Genomic DNA, 19,628 nt, shown 5'->3' with positions numbered 1-19,628 from the left:
ACCTTTACCTTTACCTCTCTTGGGTAATATGGATATCTAACATTGAAAGAGGAGGCATGACTTATATATAATGGCTTTGGAGCTAGATGGAGGAAATCATTTGAATCAGCCCATAGCTCTATGGCTGACTGCTACAGACAGACATGTTGCATCTAAGGAAATGGGTCCCAAGATATAGAAAACATCTAAAGTCTGATTTCTTCAGGTCAAAGAGCGAAGTACATTTTATATGACTGACACTTTTAAAAAACTGGCTACTTTTATTTTGGCATAGAATATGCTTCTACTCCAATAGGACTAATCTGAACCCAGTTCTCACACAAGTACTTTCAAAAGGCAGGTACCCAAATTGAATGCATATTCTGCAAGAGTGTAAATAACATAGCATGCAGTTGTGCCCAAAGCTCACAATGGCTGCTGGTGGAGTCAATGGTAAAACACTTGCCCTCTTAATTGTTGTTTTAAAGAAATACACTCACAGCTGCATGTACCTTTCTTCCCGGGATATCGTATACCACACCATCACTCCAAATACAGTTAGTACTCCAAGTATCTTCCATCCTGAACAAAGAGAAGAGATTGCATGTTGTTAATGCTCAGTCATTCCACCTCTAGCTGCACAAGAATACATATGCAGGGATGCAATGGCAGAAATCTACAGTATAGAGCAGGGTGGGCAAAATGCAGTATGAATGTGGAGATTTGTATATGATCCCCAGGGACATTTTTGTGGTCCCTAAGGGCCAGAAATGGCCCCAAATATCCTCTAGGAAGTGTGAGGAGCATTTGTCAACTTCATCCAGACCTTTTTTAAAACTAAGCTAGGACATGAACAGGAATTTCCAGTCAGTTCATGATGTTTTAAAAAAACTTATCTCAGTCTAAATGTCCTAGAGCAATGATGGGCAACCTTTTGCGCTTGGTGTGTCAAAATTCACCAAAAAACCTAGCATGACTTGGGTGGTGTGTCACTTCAAGAAAACCCCCCGTAATTTTGCGATATGTATAGTTTAAATAACAAAAATGTGTAATTGTAATATGTAGCTGTATTTAATAAATCAAAAACTATTTACTACCATTATTTCCATGTACAATAATCTATGGAACCTCATGCAGTTTCCACGCTGATTTCTCTCTATTGTAGTTTCAATGTATTCATGAATAATGAATAATCTATCTATCTATATATATATGAAAGAGTGATGGCATCACGGTGACCCACAAAACAACAAAACTACAGGCCCCCCAACCTCGAAATTTGACGACACAACCCATCATGCACGGCTCTATGTTGATAAAACAAAAAGAAAAGAAAAATAAAGTCCTAATTAGAGAGAGAGGAATAATTGCTTTTATCCAATTGCTGCCAGTTAGAAGGCTAAGCTCCTCCAACTTGGTCTCCTAGCAACCCAATAAAAAATAATAAAAAACACTAAAAAATAATTAAAAACACTAAAAAAATTAATACAATAAAATACCATAATAACAAAAAATAACTAAAAATTATACAGGAAAATAATAAAATAAATAAAAAGATAACTTACAATAAAATTAATTAAAAAATAGAAATAACGTCAAATAAAAATTACACAACAATTTTTAACCAATACCACCACCACTTTGCCACAGCAACGCGTGGCCGGGCACAGCTAGTATAATAATAATTTAATAGTAATAATACGATAATTCCCATGGAGTAAACAACAAAACTACTGGACGAAATCACACCAAATTTGGCCACAAAAGACGTAGTCATCCAATCAATCTGCCTGCGACTGTCACGACCCAGGCTGCAGAGCACCAATAACCATACACAGAGGCCAGAATCTATCTAATATCTTTATTGAAGGAATATATAAAGTTAATAAAAACAAGTGTAGAAAATAGTTCAGAATTAGACCTTTCAGGAAAGGTCAGAATTAGTCCAAAAAAGCAATGTCCAATAAGAAATATTAAGGTCCAAAGTTGTAATCCAATAACCGAAACACTCACTTTGCCAAGCAAAGTGAGGGGAGATGACAAGGTCCTTTAGTCCATGAAACTTGAGCGAGGCTAGGAAATAACTTGATACTTAAAACAAGGCTTGAACGTGGAACAAGGTAACTAAGAACAAGAACAAGGTCCGTGGAATAACTTGATAAATCCGTGGAACAAGGCAAGGACTGATCCTGGGAAACAAGGCAAAGTCCGTAGATAAACAAAGGCTGGGAAGCAAGGCGAAGGCTGGATAGCAAGGCAAGGCTTGAGCAGGAGCGAGGCTTGAACCGGAGCGCGCTGTCCAGACACAACTCGCTCCGTAGGCTGACGAATTGACTCCGCGAAGTTACTACGCGGGTAAAACACCTAAATAGAGTCTAGCTTTCCCGCCGAAGCAGTTCTCTGGGAATCAGAACCGAAAGCTAACTCTGAGACCAGATGTGAGACTCCCCAAAGATTCTCACGAGAAGCAGTCTTAATTGGCCACATTCTTAGCTGCAATCCTCGCACTCCTGCGCGAAGCTGAATCCAAACTTCTCTGTTGTTTACAAAACTCCCGGCGCAAGAATACGGGAGAAGTAGGCTCTGGGCTTGTTTGACATACTTCTGGGAGACAACTTTCTTGCAGGTGCAAGGTTCCCAGATCTGCCTGGGAAAGATCTGGCTGAGAGGAATCCAGTTCAGACTGGGAAGGTAAAAAACCCAAGTTTTCATCTTCATCAGGAATTACAATGTCCTGAGCAGGACTACAAGGCCCATGGGTCATCACACTATCCCCCTCCTCAAGGCCCCTCCCAAACTGGGGCCCTCTCCCCGAGGCGCGAGGTCGTGGTTTGGTGGGATAGGTCTGATGAAAGCGACGGGTTAGATCAGGAGCATGGACTGTGGAGGCGTCTTCCCAAGAGCGTTCCTCAGGGCCAAAACCCACCCAGTCAATGAGATATTGTAGGCGGCGGCGGTGAAAGCGAGAATCCAAAATGTCCTCAACCTCGAACTCCTCCTCCCCATTCATCAAAACAGGAGGGGGGGCCGGTTGGTCTGTATCAGGTCGCACACCATCCGCCGGAAGGAGCAGGGAACGGTGAAACACGGGGTGAATGCGCATTGAACGCGGAAGTTGGAGTTTGAAAGTCACGGGGTTTAATTGCGCCACCACTGGATAGGGACCAATGAAACGGGCATCTAACTTCCGGCAAGGGCGGTGGGAGGGCAGAAAGCGAGTGGACAGGAAAACCCGATCTCCTACCTTGATTTCGGGGCCCGGCTGGCGATGTTTGTCAGCGTGGCGTTTATAGTCCTCCTTGGCTTGGTCCAGTTGCTGGAGCAAAAGTTGTTGCACCGCTGTGAGTTCCTGCAGCCAATCCTCTGCTGCGGGAACCTCTGAAGTTTCAATGACAGGGGGGAAGAAACGTGGATGGAAGCCGTAGTTTGCAAAGAACGGCGTTTCTTTTGTAGAAGCTTGAACTCCATTGTTGTAGGCAAACTCAGACAGTGGTAACAGAGAAGCCCAATTGTCCTGTTGATAGTTTACATAACAGCGAAGATACTGCTCCAAAGTGGCATTGGTGCGCTCCGTTTGCCCATCTGTTTGGGGATGATGAGCTGAAGATAAGCGAGAGTCTATGCCCAATAGTTTTTGTAGTGCCTTCCAAAAACGAGAGGTGAATTGAGATCCACGGTCTGTGACTAAACTCTTGGGCAATCCATGTAGTCTGAAAACATGTTGAAGAAATAGATCCGCAGTTTCCTTGGCCGTGGGGAGGCCTTCGCAGGGAATGAAATGGGCTAACTTGGTGAATAGGTCCACCACCACTAAGATCGTGGTGAATCCACAGGAAGGTGGTAGGTCAGTGATGAAATCCGCGGAAATTATTTCCCATGGGCGAGATGGGGTAGGAAGGGGGTGTAAAAGTCCTGAGGGCTTCTCCCTTCGTATCTTGGAGCGCTGGCATACTGGGCAGGTGTTGACATATTTTTCCACATCCTTGCGGATCTTGGGCCACCAAAAATCCCTTAGGATCAAATGCATAGTTTTAAATAGTCCGAAGTGTCCTGCTGGTTTGCAGTCATGACACAGACGAAGCGCTTTTTCCCTGCCCGGTCCGGGTGGGATATAAACATGATTTCTATAGCAGAGCAGCCCATCTTTAAGCGAAAAGGGGAAATGCAGACCTTGGCGAAGTTGGTCCTGCGCCCAGGCATCTGCTTGCTGACTAGCCCTGATTTCTTGAGCACAGATGGGTCCTGGAGTAGGGGAAGTTGAACCAATGGGAATGGATTTGGTGTTCCCCACCGTGAGCGTGGCAAAGTTCTCAGGTTGTAGCAGTTGGGATTCAAAGGTCTCCTTGCGTCCTGCAGCGTATTCCGGTTTACGTGACAGGGCGTCTGCTTGCTTGGTTTGGGCTGGGGTCACATAATGGATCTGAAAGTTGAAACGTTCAAAGAATAAAGCCCAACGTTGCTGCCTCTGATTTAGTTTGCGGGCAGTTCTTAGATGTTCTAGATTACGATGATCAGTGTGGACTTCAATGGGAAATTTGGCCCCTTCTAGCCAATGTCTCCAAGTTTCAAAGGCTGCCTTTATGGCCAGTAGTTCTTTTTCCCAAATGGTGTAATTCCTCTCTGGTGTGGTTAGTTGACGAGAATAAAAGGCACAGGGGTGGAGGTGATCTCCCACCGGTTGTAAGAGTACAGCCCCAATTGCCACATCAGAGGCGTCCGCTTGCACCACAAAAGGGGTTCCAGGATTTGGGTGCTGTAGAATTGGCTGGGAGGTGAATAGTTTCTTTAGTTGCTGGAACCCTTTCTCTGCTTGATCAGTCCAGCGGAAAGGCTGCTTTCCACGGATGCAGCTAGTGATGGGGTCGGACCAGCGGGCAAAATCTGGAATGAACTTGCGGTAGTAGTTCGCGAACCCCAAGAAACGCTGCACCTCTTTCTTGTTAGTTGGCGCCCGCCATTCCAATACTGCTGAAACTTTGGCTGGATCCATGGAAAGCCCTAGAGGCGAGATGCGGTAACCAAGGAAATCTACCTCTTGTAGATCAAAAGCGCATTTTTCCAGCTTGGCATAAAGTCCATGATCCCGCAATCGTTGTAACACCATTTTGACGTGGTTCTCATGTTCTGATTGTGATCTGGAAAACACCAAAAAATCGTCCAGGTAGATTATCAAGAACCTGTCTAGATAGTCCTGAAAAATGTCATTGACAAAATGCTGGAACGTTGCGGGGGCTCCGCATAAACCGAAATTCATAACTCGGGACTCAAATAATCCGAATTTGGTCTGGAAGGCGGTCTTCCACTCGTCCCCTTCCCTGATGCGAACTAAGTTGTAAGCCCCCCGAAGATCCAGCTTGGTGTAAACCTTGGCTCCTCGAAGCCGATCCAGTAGATCCGAGATTAAGGGCAGGGGATAGCTGTTCCGCTTGGTGATATTGTTCAATGCTCTGTAGTCCACCACCAAGCGTAGTTCCCCTGACTTCTTCTTCACAAACATCACTGGGGAGGCGGCTGGGGATTGAGAGGGTCTGATGAATCCCTTGCGAAGGTTTGTCTCTAGGAATTCCCTGAGAGCTTCTTGCTCTGGTTCAGTCAGGGAGTAGAGATGCCCTCGCGGGATCGGGGCCCCCTCCACCAAGTCAATGGCACAGTCATAAGGTCTATGTGGGGGTAATTTTTCGGCTTCTTTCTCATTGAATACATCCCAATACTCGGAGTACTTCTTTGGCAAGGTGATGATGGGCTCGGTGTCTGTGGCATGGCATACCTTGGCTACGAGGCAATGGTTTTGGCAGTACGGTGAAGCAAACTGCAGTTCTCTGTTGGACCAGGAAATGTTAGGGTCGTGGAGAGTCAGCCATGGAATTCCCAAAATCACAGGGAAATGGGGGACCTCGGTAACAAAGAAGGAAATCTCTTCCATATGTTCCCTTATCCACATCCTGGTGGGTTCCGACCACTGACTTACGGGGCCCGTCTTGAGGGGACGGCCGTCTATGGCTTGCACCACACGGGCATTCTTGAAATCATGATATTGTAATCCCAGAGAGTCGGCATACTCTCTATCGATGAAATTGTTGGTAGCTCCAGAGTCTATCATGGCGTGGATCATGACGGGTCCCCTTTTTGCTGACCATAATGTGACCACGAGAAGGAACAGGACCCCGGTTGGCGGCTCTTGGATGGATTTTTTGACCGGGTTGGCGAGCCTCTCTACACCCGGTCGTTGGCTTCCCCCGCCGGCTGTGTGCCAGTCGGCTCAGACGCCTTCGTCTCCGTGGAGGACGCCGCCGCAAGACGGGCGGCAGGCTTCCCTTTGGCTGGGCACTCTCTGGCGAAGTGGCCCCCGTTCCCGCAGTACCAGCAGAGGTTTAAGCGTTGACGACGGGCCTTCTCGGCGGCATCTAGTCTGGGACGCACATTGCCCAACTGCATCGGCACCTCCTCGCCTCCTCTGGGGTATGGGGTTGGCGGTGGGGGTCTCCACACCGGACGTGGCTGAACGCTGGCGGGAGCGGGGGGTTTTGCCCCGGCTCTACTGCCCTGGCCTCGAACCCACTGTTTTCTGTTGGCAATCATGACTTCAGCCCGTAAACATTGATCAATGAGTGCCTCGAGGGTCTGGGGAGGATCCACCTTGGAGATTTCTTCCAGCATTTCAATGTTGAGACCCTCCCGGAATTGTCCCCTGAGGGCTACATCGTTCCAGCCGGTGTTGTGGGCCAGCACTCGGAACTCGGCTATATATTGAGACATAGGTCTGTCTCCTTGGAAAAGGCGACGGAGTTTGTGACCGGCTGCCTCCAAATTGTCCTCGATTCCCCAAGTCTCCTTGAGGTGGTCCAAGAAGTGTTGCGCTGATCTTAGGTGTGGAGAGGCTTGGTCGAACAGTGCCGTCGCCCAGCTGGCCGCTGGCCCGTCTAGAAGACTGTAAACCCATGCCACTTTGATGTCTTCTTGGGGAAACTCGGCAGCACGGGCCTCCAGATAAGCTTGACATTGGCGACGGAAGACATGAACCTTAGAAGCTTCTCCAGTAAACTTGGTTGGCAACGCCATGGCCGGAAGACGAACTCCGCGTTCCTTCAAACCCCTTATTTCTCCATCCTGTGCATTGAGCTTATCACGGATTCGGTCCACCTCTTCCTTGTCGATGGTGTAGGTAATCGGCTGGCCGCTCGGCCCAGGTACGACTCCGGTAGACATTCTGGCCGAGGTTAATTGGTGCTTAGGGTGGCGGAGTCAAACTGTCACGACCCAGGCTGCAGAGCACCAATAACCATACACAGAGGCCAGAATCTATCTAATATCTTTATTGAAGGAATATATAAAGTTAATAAAAACAAGTGTAGAAAATAGTTCAGAATTAGACCTTTCAGGAAAGGTCAGAATTAGTCCAAAAAAGCAATGTCCAATAAGAAATATTAAGGTCCAAAGTTGTAATCCAATAACCGAAACACTCACTTTGCCAAGCAAAGTGAGGGGAGATGACAAGGTCCTTTAGTCCATGAAACTTGAGCGAGGCTAGGAAATAACTTGATACTTAAAACAAGGCTTGAACGTGGAACAAGGTAACTAAGAACAAGAACAAGGTCCGTGGAATAACTTGATAAATCCGTGGAACAAGGCAAGGACTGATCCTGGGAAACAAGGCAAAGTCCGTAGATAAACAAAGGCTGGGAAGCAAGGCGAAGGCTGGATAGCAAGGCAAGGCTTGAGCAGGAGCGAGGCTTGAACCGGAGCGCGCTGTCCAGACACAACTCGCTCCGTAGGCTGACGAATTGACTCCGCGAAGTTACTACGCGGGTAAAACACCTAAATAGAGTCTAGCTTTCCCGCCGAAGCAGTTCTCTGGGAATCAGAACCGAAAGCTAACTCTGAGACCAGATGTGAGACTCCCCAAAGATTCTCACGAGAAGCAGTCTTAATTGGCCACATTCTTAGCTGCAATCCTCGCACTCCTGCGCGAAGCTGAATCCAAACTTCTCTGTTGTTTACAAAACTCCCGGCGCAAGAATACGGGAGAAGTAGGCTCTGGGCTTGTTTGACATACTTCTGGGAGACAACTTTCTTGCAGGTGCAAGGTTCCCAGATCTGCCTGGGAAAGATCTGGCTGAGAGGAATCCAGTTCAGACTGGGAAGGTAAAAAACCCAAGTTTTCATCTTCATCAGGAATTACAATGTCCTGAGCAGGACTACAAGGCCCATGGGTCATCACAGCGACAGTGTGTCAGCAAAAATGGCTAGGCGTGTCAGGGCTGACACGCGTGTCATAGGTTGGCCATCACTGTCCTAGTGGGACATTTGGTGGCATTCTGGGTGGCATAGAAAATGGTGCAGCCCTCCCTTCCAGAGGAAAATGTTTTTGTTTTATTATGTTCTTGGCATTAAATGTTGCCAACTGTTGTAAGCTGCCCTGAGTCCCCCCGGGTGAGAAGGGCGGGGTATAAATGCTGGGAATAAATAAATAAATAAATAAATAAGTGTGGCCCTTTAGCTTTGAAAGCTGTCCATTTTGATGTGGAATATAGCAAAGAATTCGTTTTGAGAAGGAACTGGATCCTATTTTAATGGCCAGTTTTTGTTCCATGCATAGCAGAGACTCCCCCTGAGCATGGATCAAATGCAGTCTACTGATCACTATGTAAGTCTGGGTAATCTTTACACATCTGGAAACAAGTGAAAAGGGCGTGAGTTCATGCAGCCCTGAGGCTACACTATTGAAAAACAAAAACAGAATTAGCCCCTGGAAGACAGAGGGCTATGTTCCCTCACTTATTGCGGGTGTTAGGTTCCAGGACCACCCGCAATAAGTAAAATCCGTGAAGTAGGGATGCTATATTTATTTTAATATTTATACATTATTTTAGTAGTTATACACTATTATAAATCTTTATCAACCAATAGTGTGTTGATAAATCGCCTCCTTCTCCTCCCATTGGCGCTTGGGCTCCTTTTCTCTCCCATTGGCTTCTCCTTCCACCCTCCCTTAGGCTGTAAATTGTAATTTTTTATGACTTATAATAGTCTTTTAGAGTTCATTGAAAAACCGTGAAATGGCGAATCCACGAAAAGTGAATTGCAAAGTAGTGAGGGAACACTGTATACCATAACCGACAATGGCCAACATATGCTAAAACCTAAAATCTCCTGTACATAAAATTTATTTATTTATTTATTTACAGTATTTATATTCCACCCTTCTCACCCCAAAGGGGACCCAGGGAGGATCACATTACACATATAAGGCAAACATTCAATGCCTTTAACATAGAACAAAGACAAGACAAACATAGGCTCCGAGCTGGCCTCAAACTCATGACCTCTTGGTCAGAGTAATTTGTTACAGCTGGCTGGCTGCTCACCAGCCTGCACCACAGCCCAGCGGAGAGAAGGAAAGAAGAACACAGGAACAGAGATGTGGGTAACCCAATGCTGGTTTCTGCTCATGTATACCATATCAAACCAGCCTGAACATGATTTAAAATGTATAAAATACTAAAGAACCTTGATTTGAAAAAATAAATCAGAATCTTTTCTTGGTGATTTACAACATCATTTGAAATACAGCACCCTGAATAAAATGAAATAACTTCTTAAAGAAAATCCCACAGTACTGTTTTCTCTATCAAGCTCACTTATTAATAATTGGGAGTTCAAAAAAAGAGTTAGTACAGTGCAGTGATTTGGGAAATCAAGGTCTGATTTCTCACTTGGACATTGAAACCTACAGGTGACTTTGGGAAAATCATAATGTCTCAGACTTAGAGGAAGGCAACCACAAAAACTTCCTCGAAACATATCTTAGCAAGAAAACCCTATGACAGATTCACATTAGGGTTGCCCCATGTCAAAAAAGACTTGAAGGCAAACAACAACAAAATCGGGATTTGAATGGCAGACTTACCATTCCTCTTGGTTCTTCTTCCATATCTACTATTTTTCAGACAATTAACATGTATGCTATGTGGCAGGGGAAGGTGGCACATTACTTGGAACTTACGGGACTTGTGGATCATTGTTATCAGCAGAGTAAACAACGTCCAGTGGCTTTTGCTGTCATGGCGACTGTTGTCCTAGAGAATGAAGAAGAAGTTCTGTTAGGAATCTCACATTCCAAGAAGCTGAAACAACTGGGATGTAATGGAACTGCCATCACGCAAATAATGTGAATAGTACAGCAAACGGTAGCAACCTCCTGATATTGTTAACGTTTCACAGATTCCAAACAAAATCCAGGAACATCTAAAATGGAATCAATTCCAAGGGTCATATTTTGCAAGCAGATAAGAGTACTGCAAGCAGTCATAAAAGGTTTCTGTTTTCCTAACCGATAAGGAGATCTGCTACTAGATAAGGATCTATAACCTTATCTGTTAGCAGATATGTCCTTATCAGCTAGCAAAATATGAACCTATTTTATGGTCTTCTCAAAAACAACAGAAAACCAATTACATTTATACAAGTGTTTCCTGAAACTTCATGGGTTTTTTAATTTAAAAAATCCAGCTCCAGCTCCATTTCTAGCTAAATTCTGTTAATCTGATACCTCAAAAAGGGTTTACGGGCTCCCTGCTTTCCTACTCTTTCCCTTCTTATCAACCTCAGGACTCTTAGGAACCCATTTTGCCCATTGTTCATCCTTTAAAAACTATTTTTAAACAAAAATGTTAACACCTGTGTGTCTACTCTTTCTAGTTTCCCAGCATTTTTTTGCTTGAAGAATCTGAAGAACGTGGTGATCTCCATAACTCCATAATCCCACCAAAAAATATATATGAGTGTACAGTGTTCTCTCACTTATCGCGGTGGTTCTGTTCCAGGACCTCCCGCAATAAGTAAAAATCCATGAAGTAGGGACACTATATTTATTTTAATACTAGCTTGGGGACCCGGCGATGACCGGGTCATTTGAGAATGGTATTATTTGTCTTTTAATGTTATGTATTCTGTTTGGAGTGGGTGAACTACAATTCCCAGAATCGTGGCTGAATCCTCCCCAAACCCTGCCGGTATTATAAGTTGGCCATTTTGGGCGTGTGTAGCAGGTGTGCTGCAGTACTCTCTGGATGGGGGTGAACTACTGCAACTTCCAGATTCCCGGGGCAATTGCCCCGAAATATCTATCAGTATCCACAGCAGGCAATATTCAAACTGTGTGCCAAGTTTGGTCTAGATTCGTCATTGGCTGGGCTCAGTGGTCTTTGGATGGAGGTGAACTACAACTCCCAAAATCAAGGCCCCTTCCCACAAATACCTGCAGTATGTTCAGTAGGTCATGAGGCTTCTCTATGTGAAGTGTGGTCCTAATGCATTGTCGGTGGGGGTCAGTATTTATCTGGCTGCAAGTGAACTATAACTCCCTTTTCCCCAAACTTGTCCAAAATGTTGTATTGGTTATGGGGGCTCTGTGTGCCAAGTGTGATGCTCATTCATTGCAGGTGAACTATAAATCCCAGTACCTACTACTCCTCAACTTCCAATCCAGTTCCCCTCCAAACCCAACAGTAGTCAAATCTGGACATATCGGGTTTGCATGGCAAGTTTGGCCGAGAGCCATCATTATTTAGGTTCATAGCGTTCTGGGTGTAGGTGAACTACAACTCCTGTATTTTCCCCAGTAGGATTGACAGTGCTCTGACCTGATGCAGGGTGAACTACAACTTCCACCATGTGGAGTCAATCCCTAAACTCCTCCAGTAAGTTTAGTTGCAGCTCAGTTCTGCTGTGTTTGTTATGCAGAGAGATTGGAAAGGAAAGGGCAGTGGGCGGGGCCATGCAAATTCCACAGCAATGGAGAACCCTGGTGGAAGAAAAAGCAAAATCTAGGATGAAATGGTCCCCAAACTAAAGCATTCCTTGGATGGTGGGCTGTAGTGCTTGGGAAGGACATTGGCAGGGGCTGAGCTGCATGTTCATGGCGCTCGCTGTAACCGCAATGTCAGTGGAAAAGAGTGGCTTGCTAGATTCTTAACCCTGGGAACTATAGCCTGTTTGTGGAGGCCGGAAGCTGTCTGTGTGATCAGACATTCGTGCCACATACACACATACGGGTTTTCGCTTTTATTATGGATTTAGATTAGATTAGATTTAAAAATTATATTAATTTTTATGTGGCCTTTCTCCCCCTTGCAAGCCTCAGGGAGCTAATGAACCCTTCCCTGCCAGTGCCGGCTGGGTCCTTGTTCTGCGCCTGCCATGTTCCTCTGGCTGCCTCTGCTCCTGCAGCCAGGGAAGAAGGAACGCTGCTCCTGCCGGATGAGTGAGCAAGGGAGGATGGGTGGGAGAGTGAAGGCTGGCGGCAGCAGCAAGAGCCTGGAAGAGGCGGCCAGGCTCCGGCTTCTGCCACCGCTCCAGCCAGGCCACTCCGGGAAACGTGGAGGACTCGGAAGAGGGGGCAGGACTGGTGGAGATCTTTGACACAGCAAGATCAGTGGTGGAGCCTATGGGTGGAGAAGTTAGGATTCCTTAGATCTGTTCAAGGCAGACTTGTAAAATCAACATCAATGCCACTTCAACAATGGAACATTATAGGCCAAATGTGTACATCCCATTTCTGGACCTTTTCTGCAGTCAGCTTCAAGAAAGGTGTACAAGGCATATGGATGTAGTTAAGAACTGCATCTTTTCTCTATTAATTGTGACCATTTAAAATCCAATTTGAACAAGTGCACAGAACTTTAAAATGAATGCCTTCAAGACATGACACATCGGTGGAAAAGTCTGACCTGTGATGTGGAAAATGCAAAAAGATCAAAACAATCAAAAGCATATCTTGTCTGAGATAGACAGTATTTCCCAAATATGAAGAAACTTCTTCAAATTTCTGCCAGTGTCAATAGCTACAAATAAAAGGTCATTTTCAACTCTTAAATGTTTGAAAACATAAATAAGAAGCACAATAGGACAAGAAAGACTGCCTAGGCTTGCGCTCTTGAGTGCACCAAAGTTTATTGATGGAATCTGATTTCTGTTAAAATGTACTGACACCGTTTTCAGATGTTTTCAACAAGTGTTTTAGTATTCTTTTGTAACCACTAAATTACCAAATAAGAGTCATTTTCAGGTTTTTTTTAGATTTGATAAACTTTGTAGCTAAAATCTAAATTAATTTAGAGTAATAAAATCTAAGGTAACGGCACTCCATGCAGTCATGCCGGCCACATGACCTTGGAGGTGTCTACGGACAACGCCGGCTCTTTGGCTTAGAAATGGAGATGAGCACCAACCCCCAGAGTCAGATATGACTGGACTTAACGTCAGGGGAAGCCTTTACCTTTTAATAAAATCTAAATTATTCTGTGTTATGGACAGATGATTTGCTACAAAAAAATGTTACAACTTCCCCCTCTCCACTCTATTTGTTTTCTGGCTACAGTCCTGCTGGCAGATGGTGATGTGAGTTGTAGTTTATCCATATTCTTATGTATTTTTGAATGGGTCCATTCTTAAAATCCAAAAGCCAACAGTGAATACTTTTAATGTTTATCGTTATAAAAGACCTAACCCGGGCATCGCTGGGTACCTAAGCTAGTAATTCTTATAAAAAAGAAACCATCCCCTTCTTTGAGAGGAACGTTTTTGTTTAATTGTGTCAGAAGCAACTTGAGAACATACTGCAAGTTGCTTCAGGTGTGAGAAAATTGGCCATCTATGGAGACGTTGCCAGGGGACGCCTGGATGTGTTAGCTGGGAGGCTAATATCATGTCCCCACAAGCTAGAGCTGACAGATGGAGCTCACCCCATCTCACAGATCTGAACCAGCAACCTTCAGGTCAGCAACCCAGTCTTCAGGTCAGCAGTTCAGTCGGCACAAGGGTTTAACCCACTGCACCATAACAGTTCTTTGGTGAAAAGGAAGAGTTTCATCCATCTCAGGAGAGTGTAAAAGAAGGTATATTTCCTCTCCATTCTCTACATGACGATGGCACTTTTGCCTTTTTTAATGCTTTGAATAAAACATTTCATTTATGTACCCCACGCTGTGATACATTCGTACAATTATTTGGAAGTACAGTGGAGTCTCACTTATCCAACGTTCTGGATTATCCAACGCATTTTTGTAGTCAATGTTTTCAAAACATCATGATATTTTGGTGCTAAATTCATAAATACAGTAATTACTACATAGCATTACAGCCTATTGAACTATTTTTTCAGTCAAATTTGTTGTATAACATGATGTTTTGGTGCTTAATTTGTAAAATCATAACCTAATTTGATGTTTAATCGGCTTTTCCTTAATCTCTCCTTATTATCCAACATATTCGCTTATCCAACGTTCTGCCGGCCCATTTACATTGGATAAGCGAGACTCTACTGTAATATAAGTGTACATATATACTCACTATAGGACTTCTGAGTTTATATTGCTGTTAAAACATTTAAGCGTCTTGATCAACAAACACTTTTCTAGTCCCTTCCCTTTTTCTAAATAGTTTTGTGCCTTAGCCTTCAACATTTCTTTGTTTTCTAGCCTTTTAGATTTCAATGTATACCATTTTTATGAGACTGTAACCCTCTCTCCTTATATTGCTTTATGACAGTAATAAAGATTGGTTTGTTTGATTAACAGTCAAAATAAGCAACGTTTGTATCCTGTATAACTGTATTTTTTAAAATGTAAGCAAATATTTACAAAATCACCAGTGCGACCCTACGTAGAAATAAGTCCTAAGATGTTCCATAAGATTATGGTCTCTAGAAAACTTACTGCCACCAAAACAATTATAAAGTTGTTCCCAAAAGCCAAAAAACCCCAACAATTAAAAATGAGTTATAAGTAGCAGCACATTGTTTGCAAGAAATATAATATGATGCACAGACCCAAACCATCAAAAATGTATCAATTCACTTCAATACAGGGCTTCTAAAATTGCATATTACAGCAAAATAATGCATATCCTCAGCCCATTTTCCTGTAAAATATGTCCGGATGAATTTAGTACCTTTTGGAAACAAGTTCCACAATTATACATCTAAATAGTCTGGATAAATAGACTGCTTTAAGAAATCATCCACCAAAATGCTATTGCAAAACTTTGGAAATTCTGATTTGAAATGAAAATTAAAAACAATCTTGATGGGAATTTAGCTAACAATAACAAGGAAAGAGACAAATAAAGAAATAAGAAAAGTTCAGATGATTATAGAATGTCATTCAGAAATGTCCATTCCTCAGTATTACAGTAGAGTCCCACTTATCCAAGCCTCGCTTATCCAAGCTTCTGGATTATCCAAGCCATTTTTGTAGTCAATGTTTTCAATATATCGTGATATTTTGGTGCTAAATTCATAAATACAGTAATTACAACATAACATTACTGCGTATTAAACTGCTTTTTCTGTCAAATTTGTTGTAAAACATGATGTTTTAGTGCTTAATTTGTAAAATCATAGCCTAGGCTTTTCTTTGGTCCCTCCTTATTATCCAAGATATTTGCTTATCCAAGCTTATGCTGGCCCGTTTAGCTTGGATAAGTGAGACTCTACTGTACCTTTATTTAAATTTTTTTTTACACAGACCAAAAACACTTCCAAACACCGTCCTGGCTCTGAAAATAGTCATGGGTAAAATAAGGTCGTCAAAGGCTTTCATGGATGGAATCACTGGGTTGCGGTGAGTTTTCCAGGCTGTAAAGCCATGTTCCGGAATCATTATCTCCTGATGTTTCGCCCACATCTATGGAAGGCATCCTCAGAGGTTGTGAGCTAGGACAAAACCTCTGAGGATGCCTGCCATAGCTGTGGGTGAAACATCAGGAGATAGTGCTTCTGGAACATGGCCTTACAGCCAGGAAAACACACTGCAACCCACTAAAATAAAGTCCTTCTAATATTGTTGGACTATAACTTCCAGACACATAGCCAACAGTGAGGAATGGTGAGATAGGGACCCATCCTCCACTTAGCACTGCCCCAAACCCAGTCCAGTTATGCTTTGCAACCATGGAAAACACACACAAAAGCACCCATCCCAAAGCAGCAGGTCTGGAATAAAATGCACGACATACGTGAAAGACATCTAATTGCTCCAGCTCAGTCATGGTGCTCAAAAGAAGGAACTCTCCGAGATTTTCACGGGTTTTTCCACTTCCCTTCTTTCAACGGGTCATCTCAATTTCCCCAATCCAATACATCTGAGCAAAATAAAAATTTGCTCCTTTCACTTCTCAGGGAAAGTTTAAATGTGCCATACATGGGAGGAAGTAGCAGGGGGAGTAAACAGACGTTACCCTGCGCACTCTGTGTTTACTCTGCAAAGTTCAAGTGATAAATGATAAAGGTAAAGGTTTTTCCTCTGACGTTAAGTATAGTAATGTCCAACTCTGGAGGTCGGTGGTTTGAGGGTTAGCTCCCACTGTTAGTCCCAACATCTTCCAACCCAGCAGTTCGAAAACATACAAATGTGAGTAGATCAATAGATACTACACCGGTGGGAAGGTAACAGCACTCCATGCAGTGATGCCAGCCACATGACCTTGGAGGCGTCTACGGACAATGCCGGCTCTTCAGTTTAGAAATAGAGATGAGCACCAACTCTCGGAGTCAGACACAACTGGACTTAATGTCGGTAAAACCTTTACCTTGACTATACCATAGAAATAACCCATCTGTTATTCCGGTTATTCTGCTCTGGAACTACAGTAGAGTCTCACTTATCCAAGCTAAACGGGCCGGCAGAAGCTTGGATAAGCGAATATCTTAGATAATAAGGAGGGATTAAGGAAAAACCTATTAAACACTAAATTAGGTTATGATTTTGCACATTAAGCATCCAAACATCATGTTATACAACAAATTTGACAGAAAAAGTAGTTCAATACGCAGTAATGTTATGTTGTAATTACTGTATTTACGAATTTAGCACCAAAATATCATGATATATTGAAAACATTGACTACAAAAATGGCTTGGATAATCCAGAAGCTTGGATAAGCAAGGCTTGGATTAGTGAGACTCTACTGTACTCTGGATTCACCCCATAAGCGCCTCAACTACTTCATAATATACAGGCAGTCCCCAAGTTATGAGCAAGATAGGTTCTCTAAGTTTGTACTGAAGTTAAATTCGTATGTAAGTCAGAACAGGTACATTTTGTACGTGTCACTCCAGCCAAATATACAGAGATTAGGTTTTGGAGAACATAGGGAAAGGTTACCATGTTCACCCACATGCATGAGCAGAGATAGAAGAAATAGGTCTGAGCAGATAACTGCAAAACAATAACAGCCACTATCAACTCCCAAGCTTTCCAGAAGAATCGCATGGTCAATGCCACGAAATGCTGACAAAAGGTTCAAGGTTTAATATGTTGCACTTACCTTGAAGACTATTTGGTCAAATGCAATTGAGAGCAATTAAAGTTTCCATTTATTGTGTTCCTCGATACTTCCCTGTAGAGTCAATTGCCGTAGATGCTCAGAAATCAGCAATACATTTCTACTTGTCTTTACAGATCTTTTATGTTCAGAATTTCCCCCTCAGGCTTGAAACACACCCTCTACCAGTTGAATGATTCATTATGGTCACACATTTTGGCAGCTCCCTTAAACTGTCAGTTTCTATATAGCAGGCATGGGCAAACTTCATCCCTCCAGGTGTTTTGGACTCCAACTCCCACAATTCCTAACAGCCTACCGGCTGTACTATGTACAGTACTATGTATAGTACTGTACTATGATTCCACTTTAATTGCCATGATTCCATCCCAAAAATCTCAGAATTTATGGTACAGTTAGTGAGGGATATGTAGAATTTTCAGCCAGAGATCTCCCAAACTACAAATCCCAGGATTGCATAGGAAGGAATCACAGTACAGTAGAGTCTCACTTATCCAACACTCGCTTATCCAACGTTCTGGATTATCCAACAGATTTTTGGAGTCAATGTTTTCAATATATCATGATATTTTGGTGCTAAATTCATAATTACATAGCATTACTGTGTATTGAACTACTTCTTCTATCAAATTTGTTGTATAACATGATGTTTTGGTGCTTCATTTGTAAAATCAAAACCTAATTTGATGTTTAATAGGATTTTCCTTAATCTCTCCCTATTATCCAACATATTCGCTTATCCAACGTTCTGCCGGCCCGTTTATGTTGGATGTGAGACTCTACTGTACTATGATTCCACTTTAATTGCCATGATTCCATCCCGAAAATCTCAGAATTTATGGTACAGTGAGTGAGGGATATGTAGAATTTTCAGCCAGACATCTCCCAAACTACAAATCCCAGGATTGCATAGGAAGGAATCACAGTAATTGTGTAGTGTAAAAAAGCTTTTGATGTGTTAGACTACTCCTCCCGTAATACTTTACAGGGATGTTTAATGGAGCCCTGGCCATTTTTGATAGGAGATATCGGAAGCCCCCGGTGGTGCAGCAGGTTAAACTGCTGAGCTGCTGAACCTGCAGGTCGATGGTTCGAATCCAGGGAGAAGGATGAGCTCCCACTGTTAGCCCCAGCTTCTGCTAACCTACCGTGTTTCCCCGAAAATAAGACAGTGTCTTATATTAATTTTTGCTCCCAAAAATGCGCTAGGTCTTATTTTCAGGGGATGTCTTGGTAACAGCAGCAAGATTGTTAATAGCCAAAAAATGGAAAGGAAGGGAGGAGTGCCAATTGGAAGAATGGTGTAAGGAGATTTGGGATATTGCGATAAATGATAAATTGACATGTAATATTAAAATTAAAAGAAGGTTATTGAAAAAGGATGATTTTGGGAAGATATGGGGAAAATTTATAGAGTTTGTATAAGTAGAAGGAAAGGGGGGGAAACCTGTAAAAGAAACAATGGAATTTTGGAAATAAATATTGTAATTGGCTGGTCTGGGGTGAAGGGATAATCGCACTAGGTGAAGGGTAACAAAAGGTAAATAATATGAGTATGTAATATAGTTAGAGAGTGAAAATACCATAGGAGCTATGATATACATAACTCTGTATTGCAAATTTGTTAAAGAATGTATAAGTTTTAAGTACTGAATATGTAAAATTCAAAATTTTTCAATAATTTAAATTAAAAAACTGGAAAAAAATAAACTGCTGAGCTGCTGAACCTGCAGGTCGATGGTTCGAATCCGGGGAGAAGGATTAGCTCCCACTGTTAGCCCCAGCTTCTGCTAGCCTACCGTAGCAGTTCAAAAACATGCAAATGTGAGTAGATCAATAGATACCGCTCCGGCGGGAAGGCATGCAGTCATGCCGGCCACATGACCTTGGAGGTGTTTATGGACAAAACTGGCTCTTTAGCTTAGCAATGGAGATGAGCACCATCCCCAGAGTCAGACACGACTAGACCTAATGTCAGGGGAAAACCTTTACCTTTACTTAGGGTAAAGTAGGAAATACGCTGCCTTGGAATGTGACGACTTTCCTTTGGAGTTTTTCATACTGAGGCTAGCCACCCAGAAGGAATGGCACCATCTCTAGCCCATAAAATACATTCATCTCCTTCTCCCTGCCCACCCCCCAGGAGCATAGAATCATTCAATTATAGAACTTATAGAATCAACAAAGTCACAATTTTGGGCACAAAAATTAGGAATGTTACATGTTCAGGCACTCTACTCCCAGCCATCAATTGGTTAGTTCTGCCAAGGTGTTAGGTCTGGTGCTGTCTCAATCTACTGAGCATA

The 19,628-nt window shown here is 43.2% G+C and overlaps 1 protein-coding gene across 13 annotated transcripts in view; it reads right to left on the bottom strand.

Annotated features, from left to right (window-relative positions):
- The window catches only part of st3gal4 (ST3 beta-galactoside alpha-2,3-sialyltransferase 4), a 148,890-nt gene that overhangs the window by 14,398 nt on the left and 114,864 nt on the right, over positions 1 to 19,628 (bottom strand). For 5 of the 13 annotated variants that reach the window (XM_062960877.1, XM_062960883.1, XM_062960879.1 and 2 more), the window contains 2 exons: positions 9,887 to 10,055; positions 480 to 561 (listed from right to left, as the gene is read on the bottom strand). In XM_062960877.1, coding sequence (XP_062816947.1) covers positions 480 to 561; positions 9,887 to 10,055 — 251 coding nt within the window. Of the gene's footprint in view, positions 1 to 479; positions 562 to 9,886; positions 10,056 to 15,993; positions 16,785 to 17,304; positions 17,377 to 19,628 lie in introns of those variants that run through there. The other 8 variants (XM_008118239.3, XM_008118244.3, XM_062960884.1 and 5 more) reach the window with 7 other exon arrangements.

This window comes from Anolis carolinensis, unplaced genomic scaffold (genome assembly GCF_035594765.1).
Source record: "Anolis carolinensis isolate JA03-04 unplaced genomic scaffold, rAnoCar3.1.pri scaffold_8, whole genome shotgun sequence".
Lineage (NCBI taxonomy): Eukaryota > Metazoa > Chordata > Lepidosauria > Squamata > Dactyloidae > Anolis > Anolis carolinensis.
Note: the sequence above shows the minus strand (reverse complement) of the source record. Positions and strands in the feature narration are given on the sequence as shown.